This window comes from Protopterus annectens, chromosome 13.part0 (assembly GCF_019279795.1).
Source record: "Protopterus annectens isolate FY-2018-M chromosome 13.part0, PAN1.0, whole genome shotgun sequence".
Classification (NCBI taxonomy): domain Eukaryota; kingdom Metazoa; phylum Chordata; order Ceratodontiformes; family Protopteridae; genus Protopterus; species Protopterus annectens.
Window position 1 is genome coordinate 722,573,023 of NC_056747.1, and position 16,091 is coordinate 722,589,113.

Consider the following 16,091-nt stretch of genomic DNA (forward strand, 5'->3'; position numbering starts at 1 on the left):
TGATAACATAGTAGGCAATATACAAAACCCAAGAAGAACAGTGCAGCTGTACAACATAAGCAAAAATTACATATGCAGTAGTCAGGTGAAATTAATAAATAAAAATAAAACTAAATGAAGTTAATACAACTCATATATTTTCCAAGCAGCATAATGTAGTATTGTCTGGTGAGCAGATTAGTCATTGAATTAATAGATGTAGACAGGTAGTGAAAAGAAGAAAGGAAAATGCAGATTATGGAGGATTTAGGCAAAGACAGGCTTTTGAGTTCAGAAAGTAGTGCTGAACTTCAGTGTTAAAGTAGCTGGAACTAGTGATGCTACGAATGTGAGGTGATAGCCTATTCCATGCAAGGGAAGCAGTGTGTTTATAGAGGCGCTTACCATAAGTTTTGTTGGGTTTATACATGCCTAGAAGGTGCTAGTTGGAACTGCGAGGAGACTGGGTTGGGGAATAAAGGTATACTAAGGTAGAGAGTGATGGGCAGGCTTGCGGTTTGTTGAGTAGGAAGTGTCACCTGCAGCTGGGCAGTTCTCGCCATTGAAGCTGTTTTAGGGTAAGGCAATGATGGGATTTATAAGGTTGGTTACTGGCTAATCTGGCTGTTATTGTAAGCTTGTTTGGAGAGAAGGTTTGACTAAAGGTGAGTTAAGATAGGGGAGGCGTAGAGGAGACATGGAAGGGGATAGGCTTGGGCAAGGGTGGGTTTGGAGTTGGGAGTGAGAAATTTCTTATTCCTGTAAAAAAAGGCCCAGTTTCATGTTAGTTTTTTTTATTGTGTTTGATATGATGATGAATTTGAGTTGGTCATCGATTATTGTACCCAGTAACTTAGTGTGAGGCTCAACTTTGATATGAGTGTTATCTAGCGAAGAAATAGTAAAGGTAGATTTAAGGTGGTGGAGAGTTTTGGGGAGAAATAGTTGGAGCTTAATTTTTTGGGGGTTGAGTATAAGTTGATGCTCTTGAGCCATTTTTTTCCACAGATGAGGAGGAGTTTTGGGTGATAGAAGTTTAGAGATGTTGTCGGCACAAGAGATGAGTAGAGTTATCAGCATACTATATTAGGGAGGAGGTGCTGCAGGAGGAGTAAAGATGATTGGTGAAGATGTTGAATAGGAGGGGGCCAAGGACTGAGCCTTGAGGGGCACCAAGGACTGAGCCTTGAGGGGCACCAGTTTGGATAGGTAGGAAAGGGAAGCAAGCAGATTGCCAGCTGACAAACTGGAGCCTATTTGATAGCTTGAGAACCAGTGAATAGTAGAGGGGCAGAGATTAAGGTCAGTAAGTAGCTTGGATTGGGAGACAGTATTGAAAGCTTTAGAGAGGTCAAGAAAGAGGCAAGACACAAGGTTTTTGTCCCTGGCTTCAACTGGGTGAGTGAGGGATAGGAGGGCAGTCGAGGTGCTGTGGTGTGGCTTAAAGCCGTGTTGAGTGGGGGGGGGGGCCAAAGATTTTCATTAATAAGGTGAGTTAAAAGCTGATTGTGAATACATTTTTTGAGGATTTTGGATAGAGGAGATAGGGATGGCAATGGGTATTGTAGTTAGAGGGCTCAGCAGAATTGCCTCCTTTGTGAAGTGGAAGGATATAGAAAGAGTTCCAGATGTCCGGGACAATAGACTCTTGGATAGATCTGTTTATATGGATAGAGACATGGAAGGCTATGGAATGAGCAGAGAGTTTAAGAAAGAGGGGCGGGAGGGTTATTGGTAGAGGGAGAACAAGGTTTCAGTTTTAGTAGAAGTGATTTGATGTAGGCTGTGGAGACTGGGTTAAGAGAAGAAAGGGTTGTGTTGCATGTGTAGTGAGTGGTTTGAGGGTGGATATGGCTTTGGGAGGGTTGGGTAAGTTTTGAATAAATTTGATGAAGCGGGTGTTAAGTAAGGTGGTAGTTTCTAAGGGAGAATTATTAGGGTAGGTGTTGGGGGTGGTAGGTTGACCTGAATTTAAGGTTTTATTGATGGTATGCTAGAATGTTTTGGGGTTAGGCTTTTGGGAGAACTGGGCATTATAAAAGTAAGTTTCCTTGTCTTTAATTGCTGTTTTTGCTATATTTTAGTTCCTTATATTTTTGTAGGAATGTAGCCAATTTAGTTTTTAGCCATTTTTTTCCCCAATTTTTGTCTTTCTTTCATGAGAGAGAGAGAGTGTTTTTGGTGAGCCAAGATGAGTAGTTGTCTTTGATTCTCACATTTCTAAGAGGAGCTACAGTTAAGCATGTCAAGAAAAATGCAATTAATGTAGAATGGCTTCATTAAGAGAGAGGTACTTAAGAAACACCCAGTTTATGGAAGTGATCCTGTTATTGAAGGTTTCAGGACTGAAAGAAGAAAGCTTGCGACGCTCTCTAAAATGGTGGAATCTAGGTATTTGGGAAGAGTAACTTGGGACTTGGATAAGGGAGGTTGTCACTTAGAGAGTTGGACAGGGCTCTGGGGTCATGATATAGGGTGGGGTCAGAGGCAAGAATCCATTTTAAGGTGGTACCTTGGGTGTTGTTGAAACTGGTAAGAGTTGTGATAAGTTGATGAAAGCTGTGAGGGTTGATTTGAAGGGAGGGAGAGGTAGAAGATAGTTTTTGCCCGTCGATATTTACGTCGCCTAGTAGTAAGGTCTCATAAGGGATATTAATAGAAATCCATGTTAGAATAGATTTGAGGATGGGAATGTTGTTTCCAGTTGGGATATAGATAGAGGCAATGACAAATTTCTTATGGGGTTGAGGTGACAGTTTAGAAGTAATAAGCTGGTTGAAAGTTAGGCAAAGATATTGGCAGGAGAATAGGTTAAGGTGTTCAGAACACACAATCGCGACACCTCCACCTTTTTTGGTGGTTCTGTCTTGGCGATAGATGTTGTAGTGGGGAGGTGGTATTTCAGTGTTAGAAATACATGGTTTTAGCCAAGTTTCAGATATGGCCAGGATGTGTGGTGATTAGTGGGTGATCCAGGAATGTAGTTCTGTAACTTTATTAGGTAGGCTCTGTATGTTACTAACAAAGATAGAGAGATGTTTAATGAGACAGCTGTCTGTCTGTACTTTGTATTTAAAAAGATTTCTTTTAAAGGATAATATGACACATTTATCCACCATATTAATTTAATTGTATACAAGACTCTAATGCATTCCTTCAACATTAACTTAACATTGTTTTTCATTCTTTCTTTCTACAAATTAAATTTCTAAAACTCGTAAATAAAAACATATCTACAACTGTAACTGTATATATTACTAATAAGACACACAACCTACCATAGATACCAACATTCCTAGTTTGCCTATCAAATAAACTACTATACTATTGCTCTACCCACCAATAACTAAAAAATTCTTCAAAAAAACTAGCCAAAAGCTACTGTGACTTACAGATGTTTAATTTAGTTATGTTTTGCCATTTTAAACTATTCCACCAATTACTACATAAAGGTTTAATAATCCTCTTTTATTAATCACAAATATTAACTAGTGCAAGCAATAATGCACTATATACCTCTTTTTGTAATAGTAGTATAACTTATCTATTAAATATATTCCTGAATTATATGGTCATTCAACATTATTATAACTAAATGTCCAAAGTAGAATAAAGTGGGACCTGAAGAAATAGTTGTCTGTAAACTTACAGGTAGCAGATAGTCTTATACTACTATGTTGTTGTTGTCTTTCGGCTTTTCCCGATTAGGGGTCGTCACAGCAGAACTCCAGTCCGCTAATGATTGGCGCCGTGTATCGATCCTTTACCTTGGAGCCCAGTTGTGGATCCGGTATTGGAGACTATTCAGTCTCCAATTCTTCAATCGGTACCATCTTCGGCTCCTTCAACCCATCACTCGACCCATTCTTCAAGGCTATCTGATGTGGACCTGGACCAAGTGGTTAAGAGGCTGTTGGAGAACCCGGCCCTGGCCAAAATGCTTTCCGCTTCGAGCCACTCGGCTTCGAAGCCTGAAATTCCAGCCCTAATTTCTTCTTCTCCTCCTCCTCCGAAGCCAATCGAACTCTCGGAGCCGGGGCAGACAGACCCGATGTTGGCAGAGCCCTCGGAGCTGAGGTTTGATCCACCTCCCTCTGCTCCATCGACCTTGATCTCTTCAGTTCCGACCGGGGAGTCTCAGGGCTGACAGTCCCTCGCTGGCTCCTGGGTGGAGAGTGGGACCGATACTTCGGTTCTGACCCTTCCCCTCAGGGCTTCGGCGCAGGTGGCTTCGGCTCTGTCCTCTGGATTGGAGCGGGGGGTCTCGGCTCAGGGAGAGCTGCCGGCCTCTTCGGAGCCGACAGACTTCTCGGACCGGGATTCTGGGGCCTTCAATGCCATGAGGAAGGTCATGTCTGCTAAGACCACTACATCCTCGGAACTTTCTTCCCCTCCCCCTAAAGGGCCTCGTTCTACCTCTTCCCCACAGGTCCCTACCAAGCGTCGAGACCCAGGACCTCAGGTATCCCCATTGGGCGGCCTCTCCTCTACAGGGACTTCACCAGACGCTTCCACCGATGAAGTACCTAGGAAGAGACTGTGCAAGAGGAGGCACTTGGATTCCCCACAGGAATCCCTGACATCGGATACCGACTTGGAGGAATCAGAAGGGTCCCCACGATCCCCCTCAGAGGATGTCTCATTTGCAGACATATTGGAGATCTTGAGACAGAGGGGTGATTGGCAGTCCCTTGCCCCTACTGAGGACGAGTCGGTACTCCTGAAGGCCTTTGGGTCTCAAACATTCACCTCCTGGGTTACCTTGCCCTTCGATGAACTGATGGATCTGGTTGCTCGAAGGGCGTGGGAGTCCCCTGATTCAGTGGAACTGGTCCCTCGGAGGCCCAATAAGTTTATTACTTCCCCTACTGACAAGGCCTTTCTTACCAAGGGAGTCCCGGTTGATGCCATGGTGGTGGCGGCAGCCACCAAGAAAGAGATGTTGGAAACCTCTTCTTCTGTCCATCCTCCTAATAGGGATTCTAGGACGATGGACAGGTATGGGAAACGCATATTTAGTTCTGCGACATTTTCCATGAGATCGTTCAACTACCTGACCCATTTTACCCGCCTTCAGCGAGATCTCCTTAAAGAGATGGGAGATGCTCTACAGGGTAACACAGCTGATGCAGTTTCTGAGAAGGTGACTGCACATCTCAACACCCTCAATTCTATAACTCATCCATGCGACTAATTTCTTATGCTGCTGATGGATCGAGTAGGGCGGCAGGCCCAACGATAGCTCTTCGGAGACCATCCTGGATGCTCCTTTGTGGAAGCCTTCAAATCTTCCTTCGTCAATACCCCCATTTGATGGTTCCGCCTTGTTCGGGCCTAAAGTTAAGGAGATGCTTACTAGGTGTGAACAAGAAGGAAAGACTCTGCTGTAGGAGTCCGTTTTTCCTCTCCAACTAGACCGTACCCCAAAGGGCAATGAAGTGGGAAAATGTGGCTCCAAAAACCCCAAGGAGCTTTCCAAAGCACACCTACGGATACCCCCTCTAAGGGCAGAGGAGAGGGTAAAAGCAGAAGACACCGTCCAAACAGCAGAGGCGGTCTGCAAAACCAGGGTGACAGGGAGCAGTTCTCTGGTAAGCCCTATCGGCGTTCCTGAAAGGAAGCCTGGCTGTCCTTCTCTGGAGGCAGTCGGGGGTCGCTTGGCTTTATACCCAAACACCTGGCTAAACATTACAATGGATTCTTGGGTAAAAAGCATCATTGCCAGAGGTTACTACATTCCCTTTATAAAACTCCCCCCCCCATGTGTACAAGTATTCCAGATGTTCCACTCAGTCTGAGAAAGCTAGCAGCCATAGAAATTCAAAACCTGCTAGACAAAAGAGTGATCCAGCCAGTCCCGCCGGACCAGATAACTTACTCAAGGTTCTTTTTGGTTCCAAAGAAAACAGGGGACTGGAGGCCCATATTAGACCTCAGCAAACTCAACACCTTCGTCAAGAAGGAAAAGTTCCGGATGGTCACGCTTCAATCAATACTTCCGTTCTTAGAAACGAGCGATTGGATGTGCTCTATAGATCTCAAGGATGCTTACTACCACATCAAAATGGCCAGATTGTCCAGAGATCACTTGCGTTTCCGGCTGGGGGCCAGTCATTACCAATTCAGAGCCATGCCCTTTGGTCTCACCACAGCCCCCAGAGTGTTTACTAAATGTATGGCAGTGGTCACGGCTCACCTGAGATGTTTAGGATTCTGGGTGTTTCCATATCTGGACGACTGGCTCCTCACCGCCACCTCCAGGCATCAACTAATCCAGGCAAGAAGACTACACTATCAACCTTTGTTACCAGTTGGGCATAACCTTAAACTTCGAAAAATCTGCGTTGTTGCCCTCGCAGCGTATTACCTTTATAGGAGCAGAGCTAGACACCGTCAATTCAAGGATCAGGTTGGCTCAAGCGAGAATCGTATCTCTAAAAAGTCAATTGTCCAGTCTGTTGACCCAGAACAGAGCTCCTACGTCCCAGATACTGAAGCTATTAGGCACAATGGCAGCCACGCTAATAGCAGTCCTGTTGGGGCGCATGCACATGCGGATACTCCAGTGGTTACTCTTCACACAATGGTCTTATCAACAACTGCCCATGTCGCACGAGATTCTGTTAACAAATCTTTGCAAGAAGGATCTCAATTGGTGGCTGAACAGCGATCAGATAGTAGTCGAACATCCCCTTGTTCTTCCCCAACCCACAGCCACAGTGATCACGGATGCTTCCCTGATAAGGGGGGGGGGGGCTATTTCAGGGAAAGACTGTCCAAGGTACTTGGTCAAGCATGGAATCACATTTGCATATAAATGTCCTGGAGCTGAGAGCGGTGTTCCTGTCATTGCAACACTTTCACGACTGTCTTCCTCCAGGGACAATTGCAATTCAGACGGACAACATGTCAGTAGTCTGGTACATCAACAAGCAAGGGGGAACCAGATCATATCCCTTATGCCGAGAGACCCTAAGAATTTGGCAATGGGCTGTATCCACCAGATGCTTTCTAATAGCAACGCACATCCCGGGGTCTTCCAACGTGATAGTGGACAAACAGCAGGGCCATCCTGTTGCCTCACGAGTGGTCCCTCAAACAACAGGTGGCAGACAAGATTTTCCGCAGATGGGGCCAGCCTTGTTGCGATCTGTTTGCATCTCCGATGAATGCCAAATGCAGCAGCTACTTTGCCCTTTATCCCCCACCGGGGAGCAACCCGAGGGACGCGCTCGTACACAATTGGCCCCCAGGCCTCTGCCTTCCCGCCAATTCCCAAATTTATACAGAAAGCCAAAGGTCTGGGAAGGATTGTGATTTTGATAGCCCCGTCTTGGCCTCGTCAGATTTGGTTCCCCTTCCTACAGAAGTATCGAGTGGAAGAACCATGGATTCTGGACCCAGTGCCAGATCTTCTGACTCATTCGTCGGGAGTTCTTCATCCTTCCCTCATCTCCCTAAAACTGACAGCTTGGCTGCTCCAATTCCCGTATTAGCCAGGTCTCAAGATTTGTCTCCTGCGGTCCAACATATTATAGTTTCCTGTCATAAATTGTCTACCAGGAAGCTATATAACAGAAAATGGAAACTATTTGTTCACTGGGCTTATCATCATGACATTGACCCTTATGTGGCACCTATTCATACCATCTTAGAGTTCTTGTCTTCTTTGTTCCATGATGGCGCATCTGCTACCACCATAAAAGTTCAATTGGCTGCTATTTCCAATTTTCATGTAGGGTTTAACGGGTCTAACATCATGTCCCACAGACTATGCAAGGCCTTTTTGAAAGGGACCCACCATCTCAGACCACCTATCAGATACCCTGTCTCTCCCCAGAATTTGAATCTTGTTTTACCCCAATTGATGCTCGCCCCTTTCGAACCCACGTCATCCTGTCACTTGAAGTTTCTGTCTTGGAAAACTATATTTCTGGTAGCCATTACATCTGCACGTAGGGTGTCCGAACTTCAAGTCTTATCATCCAAGCCCCCATATTTGATTTTTCACCCTGATAGGGTGTCTCTCAGGACAAACCCTAACTTTCTTCCCAAGGTCTGTTCCGAAACTAACTTAAATCAGTCCATTGAGCTCCCAACCTTCTTTAGACACCATACCAACAGACTGGAATGTATGTTACACAAGCTTGATGTACACAGACAATTGAGATTCTACTTGGACAGAACGAAAGACTTCAGACAATCGGATCAACTCTTTGTCTCTTACACAGAGAATAAGAAAGGTTCTGCGGTATCAAAAATCACATTATCCAAGTGGCTTTCTGACTGCATTAAATTCATTTATTCCTCCACTAACCAGCCATTACCGACTAACGTCAAAGCCCATTCTACCCGGGCTGTTTCTACTTCATTAGCTCATGCAGCTCGTTTGCCCTTGGATACCATCTGTGCAGCTGCCACGTGGTCAAAACCTCACACATTTATCACTCATTACAAAGTGGACAGGACCTCCATGGACAGGGCTTCCTTTGGTTCCACTGTGCTCAGGAATGTTCTCCAGTGAGCCACCCAGGATTAGGGTGCTTGGGACGCTACCCACGTGTAAGAACAAAACGGCGAGATAGAAAACTTCACATAAAGAAGTTATGTCCTTACCATAACGTTTCATGTGAGTTGTTCATCTCGCCTTTTTGTTCTTACATTCCCTCCCACCTTCCCCCTCCTGTTGAGAAAGATGGTTGCCTTGGTGGATTGGTCGAGTTTTGTCAGCCTGTCTTCTTTGGACAGACTGTTTTTCTTCCTTCTGCAAACCTATAGCTACCTAGATAGGTAGGTACTGTAGTTCTTTTTCTTCCTGTAGGCTGTCTTTGGGTGCAGCGTACTAGATCTGGGGATTTACAGTAGAGCATCATGGGATATACACTAGGTCTCGCTTCTCTGAGAGTTTGAGCTTGAAAAGCGGCCGTCTCGGAGCCAAGCGATCGGCTCCGAACCCACGTGTAAGAACAAAAAGACGAGATGAACAACTCACATGGAACATTATGGTAAGGACATAACAAGAAAACAAAGAAGTTACTTTCCTCTTATTAGGCCTGTTAGTCTTGAAGAATCCACACCATGCGGTTCAGGGCTCTGTTTCCAACAAGTAATTATTTTTCCTTCAGAATGAGAGAATCTTTGAAAAATAAAGATGAAACAAGTACTCTTATTTCTGGTTTAATCCATTGATGTTTGGTATACTTTTCCTAAGCGATGCGCTGGTTTGAAGTCAGATTATAGTATAGGAATGCAGGAGCTGCACTGTCTGTGCACTTACAGGCTGTCCACCATTTTGGAATGTCAAATGAGATGTCTTCTAATGGAGAAGTAGAAGATGGGGGTGTGTCTGTATCAAAACCAGAACAGGAAGACCTCTGAGAAGCACAAGCCAGGTTTTCTCCTCAGAGTCAGAAGATTCTGACTCAGTGGGAAAATTATCCTTTTTTTCTTTTGCTGCAGGTAACATCTAATACATAACTGGTTCAACAGAGGCAGCATGCTCTGAATGAAACACAAGAAGTTCAAACCTGAAAGAGTCCTAGGGGGACTAGAGGGAAGGGGACTGCAGTGATTTGATTTTTGACTGTACTACAGCCTGTGGCAAGGAGCCAGACTGGGTTGATGCCCTATGTTCAGACATATGTGATTTCTTTGAAAATGATCACCTTGGAAGTCTGGGTATACAGATGAGCATCCCTGACTTCCGTCTTCTGACCATCAGAATCCTTACAGACTGAGAGCCCCTTCCTCTTAGTGATAGTAAACTGGGTGTCATTCTGGTGCCTACAAAATTGCATCTGGACCAAATGTTTGCAGCAGGGTTTCAGCTTAGGAGGATGTGCTCCACTTAGCCTGTGTAGAGGCCTTTGGAAAGGCAATGCCAGAGACCTAAGACACTATGGGCATCTAGGCCAGGTTCTGCTAAAGTGCTTCCATGAGTTACAGAAGCAGCTTCTGCTGTCCCCTTTTTTCCTTCTGTTTTGGGTGCTTCTCAATATACTTTTTCTTTAAGTGGAACTTTTGCTGCAGGTGACAAAACACTGGTGGGCATGATGGCCATGTGGAACTGTTTGCTGTACTTTAGTAGTATTTAAACTGTTTAAAAAATTGCTAACCTTATGGATTTTTTCACTGGCAACCTTTCTGTAAAACAAAGTAACATTATAATAATACTGCATCATAGGTGGAATTCCCAGAAGCAAGAATATACGAAGAAACCTTGAATATCTTACTTTATGAAACTCCACGAGTCCCTGACAACTCGCTCCTTGAAGCCACAAGTCGGAATCGAAGTCAAGCATCGAATAGCGAAGATGAGGAGGTTTTTGAGCTTCGGGACCGTGTACGTAGGATACATGTAAAGAGATACAGCACATATGACGACAGACAGCTTAGCCACCAATCAGCTTACAGAGACTAATATGAAATGTGTTATATTTATATTTTTATACTTTTCATAATCAGGTATGCCTGAACTGAGAACCAAGCAGTTTATACTTGGCATTTGGTGCAAAATTTGCATTTGTCCTCTGAGATCTCAAAATATTCCAGTGGTAAGTTTTGTCCTTTTTATTGAGCAGGCAATGTTTCTGCTATGAAGGTAAAAATGCTGTTGTCTGAAAGGCCTGGTTCGCAGGGTGCACTTTTTTCATTAGAATGTAATGAGTCAGAAGTTCTTCTCTAACATGAGTAATGACTTGAACAGAAGCCTCTGTGTGCTGCACTGATTGTTTTATTCTATGGCCTGAGACAAGAATCCCTTTTGTGGTATGGTTTCATGCCATTTTCCAACTGTGTACACTTCCTTTAAAATGAGATTTGAGATGTCCATGATTGAAGCTGAGATTGCTGCTATTTAGAATGAAAGCATCTGCTAACTACGTTGCTATGGGTTCCGTTTTTATGCACTGGGTTAATGAAGCTTTGAAACACTGTACATTGACTTTGATTCCTCATTGGTGAGATGTAAAAAGAAAATGTAATTTGCCTCAAAATTCATGTCTGCCTTAATCATAGAGAAAAATGAACTGAGTAAAGATATTTATATCCTTTTTAGAATTTCAAAAATTCTCTTTTCTACGCTTATTTTCTGAGAAGCTGCTTTTCTAGTACACACATTTTTTTCATCAAACTGTTTTACCCCGATTGTCTTCATTGTACTTGACCTTCAGCTACAAATGCACCAATCCTACCCTGCATATAGCTGACAGCTTCCTTTTTTTCTAGGGTAAGATGACTGCAAAAATATGTAATTTAGGAGATGGATATGTATGCTAGCTCCGCACTTTCTGGGCTCCCATCTTCTACTTTATTCTGTTTGTGGCTGGAATGCAGGGTATTAACAGATATCAAAATTGTTATCTTTTTTTCTGCTACCACAGAAAAATATTTTGTAGTTTTTATTGTCTAGTAGGTCATATAGGCCTAAATCAAGACAAATCATGATGTTTTATGAATTATCTGATGTCTTGTACTAATATTTCAAAATATGGTATAGGAATAGTGGCTGTTGTATTGGCTAAATGACTTTTTTTGTACTGAGAATTTTGTATAACACTATTGGAATGTTAATTCAGATTCTGGTACTAGATTCCTTTTTTCTAGTTTCTGAGATGACTGAAATTTCTTTCATATACAATATGTTGATTATCAGGAAAAAATGGGGCAAAGCACACTTGAGAGTGAGTGAGTGGCCCTCAGGCCCTTTTACATAACTCGAGGTAAGGAAATTATTAGATGATTGTTAACCAACACCTGATCAGAAGTTTGCATTTTGTTCTAGATAGTCTTGTATCTTCTGCTTACCGTGTGTGGGACTGTTTCATTTTGGAAACTTGCTATCCTAGAGAGACTTGGTTTTAACGTTTTTAAGTAGAAGTAGCCATGTTTTGTAAAACAAAGACAAATGATGGCAGTTGTAATTTTTCTACATCTGATTTTGCATTTCAGCGATCTAAAGGAAGGAAGCATCTTGTTTGTTAAATGTCAGTTTTTGTAGTGGCAGTTAATCAGATGCTTCTCATTTGTGATAGTACTGTTCCAAAATAAGTACACATTTGCAGAAATATAGTTTTAAAACCAGGAGTCTGTATATGTTCTTTCATTCTAAAAGTCCTTGACATTCAAGATACAGGCTTTTTTTAAAATTTTAGTGTTTGAATTATAAAAAAACGCCACTGGTTATTTTAGAAAAGTAATAACTATAAACCACTGCTTTTGTGAAAGGTCAAGAGAGTGCATAGGTTATTATTAGTCCTAGAAACAGTTGGTATAGTACAATGTTTACTTTTGCTTCACAGTCTTAAAATAATGGTTCTTTAGGAGTTATAAATGGTGTTGACAGGTTTACTTTTATAATTGTCTTTAACTTTCTATGTCAAGGATATTATTATTTGTATGCAGAGGCAATGTACTTGTAGCTGTTAAGTTCATGGTGTGAATGGTTCAGTGCACCATCAGGGCACCCTTTGCTCTGCTTCCTTTTTAGTCAGTCTTCCGAGATCTAAACCCATCATCCTCCACCATGTGTGTCAAGTGGTGTAATAAACTTGTATTCATGAATCCCAGTCATTCTGTTTTCTGGCCTACATCTAAGACTGACTGTATCACTGACATTATCTGTTTTCATCTTTTGATTTTTTTTTTTTAGCACATTTAAAGTTTCTGTAAAATGGCCAGTTTAGAGGATGACTGATATCCTTTCCATCATGAACGATAGATTGCATGTGCTATTTCCATATAGTTTGTGTACAGATAAAGCAGTTTGCATACACTGTTTTCAGTGATGTAGTAACCCATATAATGTTGTGAATGACCATATTATTTGGCTGCTTAGAACGATATTCTTTGCAGAGTGCCAGTAATTTTTTATGAATGTTGTTTTCTAATATGACTTATTAGGCAGCACTGATGTCAGCTCCTGTAGTTGTTTAAATGCATTTGTCTGACATTGCCTACAGTATTTTGAAAGAGAATGATAAAAATAGATTTGGTTTCCCAGAGAGGGGTGAAATACATGCTTTCATGACTAATCCTGTCATAGTTCTAATTTTCATGCTAATCACATAGTGTGTGAGGTAGCAGAAATGGCAGGAAACTAGTACAAGTCTGTACCACATACCAAATCTGTTAATAAAGGGTTTGATTGGGAGAGAATGAATTTCACTAGAATCCTTTTCATTTTAAGACGGTCATATTTTAAACTTAATCTTGTAATGTTGTAAAAGTATACTTTGTATTACTAGTTCTCACTCTAGTGCTCCTGCCTTGCTTCGGGTTCTCCGTTTTCCCATATCATCATGGGAGGAATGGTATGGTATGGAATGGATGGGGTCATTCTCCTCCTCTTTGTATCTGATTCCAGGTTTGTGGGGTTTTTTTCTATCTTTAATATTAATTTATACTTGGAACTGGCTGGTGCATTATTTTTTAATGCTGCTTTCCATCACTGCTGACTGTGAGTCATGCATGCCTTAAATTGCAGCTGGTTTTGTTCATGTCTCACTACTGCTGCTGTTTTGCTATTTCACAAAATATAACAGCATTGGAATTGGGTGGTCCAGTTTTACTTTAGCTGTAATAGTTCCAACATTGCTTCCATATATTTGCCTGCATTAATAAGAATGCCATCCATGCTGGAGGTAGTTTGCTACAGTGGCTTCCACAACCAGTCACTTTATATGTTGCTGTAAAGAAGACATCAAAAATAACATTTTTGTCACTAGCATGCTACCAAGTGTTTTACAGCAAAATTTCTAACAAACCAAAATAGTTCATAACAAAGAAAAACAAAGAAAATGTCCAGAAGGTAAAACCATGTAGCAAAATCATCTCTTGCCTGAATGTGTTGGCAGTATGTAAAATTAGACTGATGGCACAGCATCCCTCAAAAATACATGAAAAACAGTTTTTAGCACTCCTGAGCAAAACTACCCTACTCTTCCTACAAAATATGGATCTGAAGTAGTTAACTTCATTTGTTCATCATCAACCTGTGGGTATCGGATCCATATCGGATCCGAGCCAGCAGCTTCAAACAGCTAAGATCCGAGCTCCAAGCTCCTCCCCCTTACCCATAATCCCCTGCCATCCCTCTCTGACCCCAGATCTCATTTGCCACGGTTGAATCAACAGCTTTGAATGAGTTCCAGGCGTGGGAGTTAGTCATTCAGTTAGAAAAATATTCTTTTTTCTAACTTTTTCTTGTAGCTAATATTGCTCCGTGTGTGTGAAGGCGTGTGTGTTGGGCCTTGTGTTGTTAGACTATGTCTGAGGCCCCAAAAACCTTTTTCTCTAAATGCACCGAGTGTGGCCATAAACTATCCCCAGCAGATGGCCACACTCGGTGTGTTATTTGCCTTGGGGTTGACCACCTTTCCTCAGGCTGCACTATTTGTGCAGCCTTCAATCCCAGGGCTCTAAAGGACAGGAGGTTGAAGTTGATTCTGGCGGGACTTTTGCCCCTGGATTCGGCTTCGGCCTCCTCTCCCTCCGTGGTACCTGCCGCGGCAGTGCCTCCTTCCATCCCTGCTCCCCTGGTTTGGACTCAACCTCCCACCTTAGGCCAGGAGGAGAGGGAAGCTAGGCGGGAGAAGACAAAAGACAGAAACCACAAGCGGCGGACCGAGTCTTCCTCCCCGGCTCCGCCGGCTAAACAAGCAGCCTCTCCCAGGGCTTCCGGGCCTTCTTCCTGGCTCCATTCATCTCTCTTCTCCCCGGAGCCGGAGGAGGAGACCCGGTCGCCTTCAAGGTCATCGAGGCGGCACTCCTGGCCCACCTCGGTGGCCTCTACTAGGTCCACCCGAAGCTTGTCCGATGCAGATATGGACCGGATGATGCGTAGGTTCCTCCAGACCCAGCTGCAGATGGGAGTGCTCCTGCCCCCCCCCCCTCCGGGGGGAGCTCGACCCCCTTTTTCACCCCGATTGCTCCTTCTCCGACCCACTTCTGGGGTTCGGAGCCTACGGATCTGGGTTGCATAGGAGCCGGGGGAGGTATGGCGCCGATAGTGCCTCGTACTTAGGCTCCGACCGCACCCTCGAGTTTGTCGGGTCCCTTCTCGGATCCGAGCTTTCAGAGTCGAGAGCTGAGCTTCGGATCCGGAGGTATCAGTGTGTCTTCAGCTCCGTCTCGGTCGGAGCATACTGGCCCTTCAGATCAGATTGCTTCGGTGCTGGCTCCAATCCACACATCGGATTCGAGGGGGCTGCTCTCGGATCCAAGAGAGAGCAGTTCTTCCTTGTCGAGGGATTCAAGCTCCCAGGCTCCTACTACGGTTCCACCCTGCACTCTCTCTGACGGGTCTACCTTCCATCACCCGGCCCCAAGGACAGCCTGCGCCTACGTCCCAGATGGTTCCCTTAGAGGAACAAGATGTGGTTGGTGAGGCCTATTCGGACAGCTCCCCCGAGGAGGTCCCTCACAAACGTAAGTGCAAGAGGAGGCACTTGGACTCACCTGAGTCCTTGACAGAAGACACTGACTTAGGGGAAGGTTCCCCAAGGTCACCCCCCCCCCCCCGAGGACGTCTCCTTCGGAGACATTATGGAAATGCTTCGAATTAGAGGGGGGTGGTCAGCCCAAAAACCTTCCTCGGATGAGTCTGTGTTTCTGGAGGTGTTTGACGCAGGCCCATCTACCTCTTGAGTGTCCCCTCCCGCTGATCCCCTGGTAGATCTCATTACGGCCAGGGCATGGAAGGAACTGGACACTGTTGAGCCCATTCCAAAGAGACCAGATAAAATCCTCGGTCCCCCCACTGATAGGACGGTATGGAGCAAGGGTGCTCCAGTAGATGCCATGTTGGTGGCGGCTGCCACCAAGAGGGAACTAGCCCAGGAGAGTTCCTCTGTCCATCCTCCCAAGGAGTCTCGGACGATGGACCGCCTGGGGAAGAGGGGATGTTTGCTTCAGCTACCTTCGCTGTAAGGTCGCTGAACTATATGGCACACGTCATATGACTCCAGCGGGATCTCATCAAGGAATACGCCGGGTCGCCCCCAGAGTCCATGTCGACTGAGGATAAGAAGGTATTCTCAGCTCGAATGGCCACTCTTAAGTCCATTTCGAACACTTCTATGCGGCTCCTCTCCCATGCTATGGAAGGAGCCACT

General features: G+C 44.1%; 1 protein-coding gene across 1 annotated transcript in view; it reads left to right on the forward strand.

Annotated features, from left to right (window-relative positions):
* The window catches only part of TNFAIP1 (TNF alpha induced protein 1), a 550,340-nt gene extending 538,771 nt beyond the window's left edge, over window positions 1–11,569 (forward strand). Inside the window, exon 7 of the mRNA XM_044054883.1 lies at window positions 10,163–11,569. Within this exon, the coding sequence (XP_043910818.1) occupies window positions 10,163–10,399 (237 nt within the window). The 3' untranslated portion in view covers window positions 10,400–11,569. The remainder of the gene's footprint in view (window positions 1–10,162) is intronic.
* The last annotated feature ends 4,522 nt before the right edge of the window (window positions 11,570–16,091 follow it).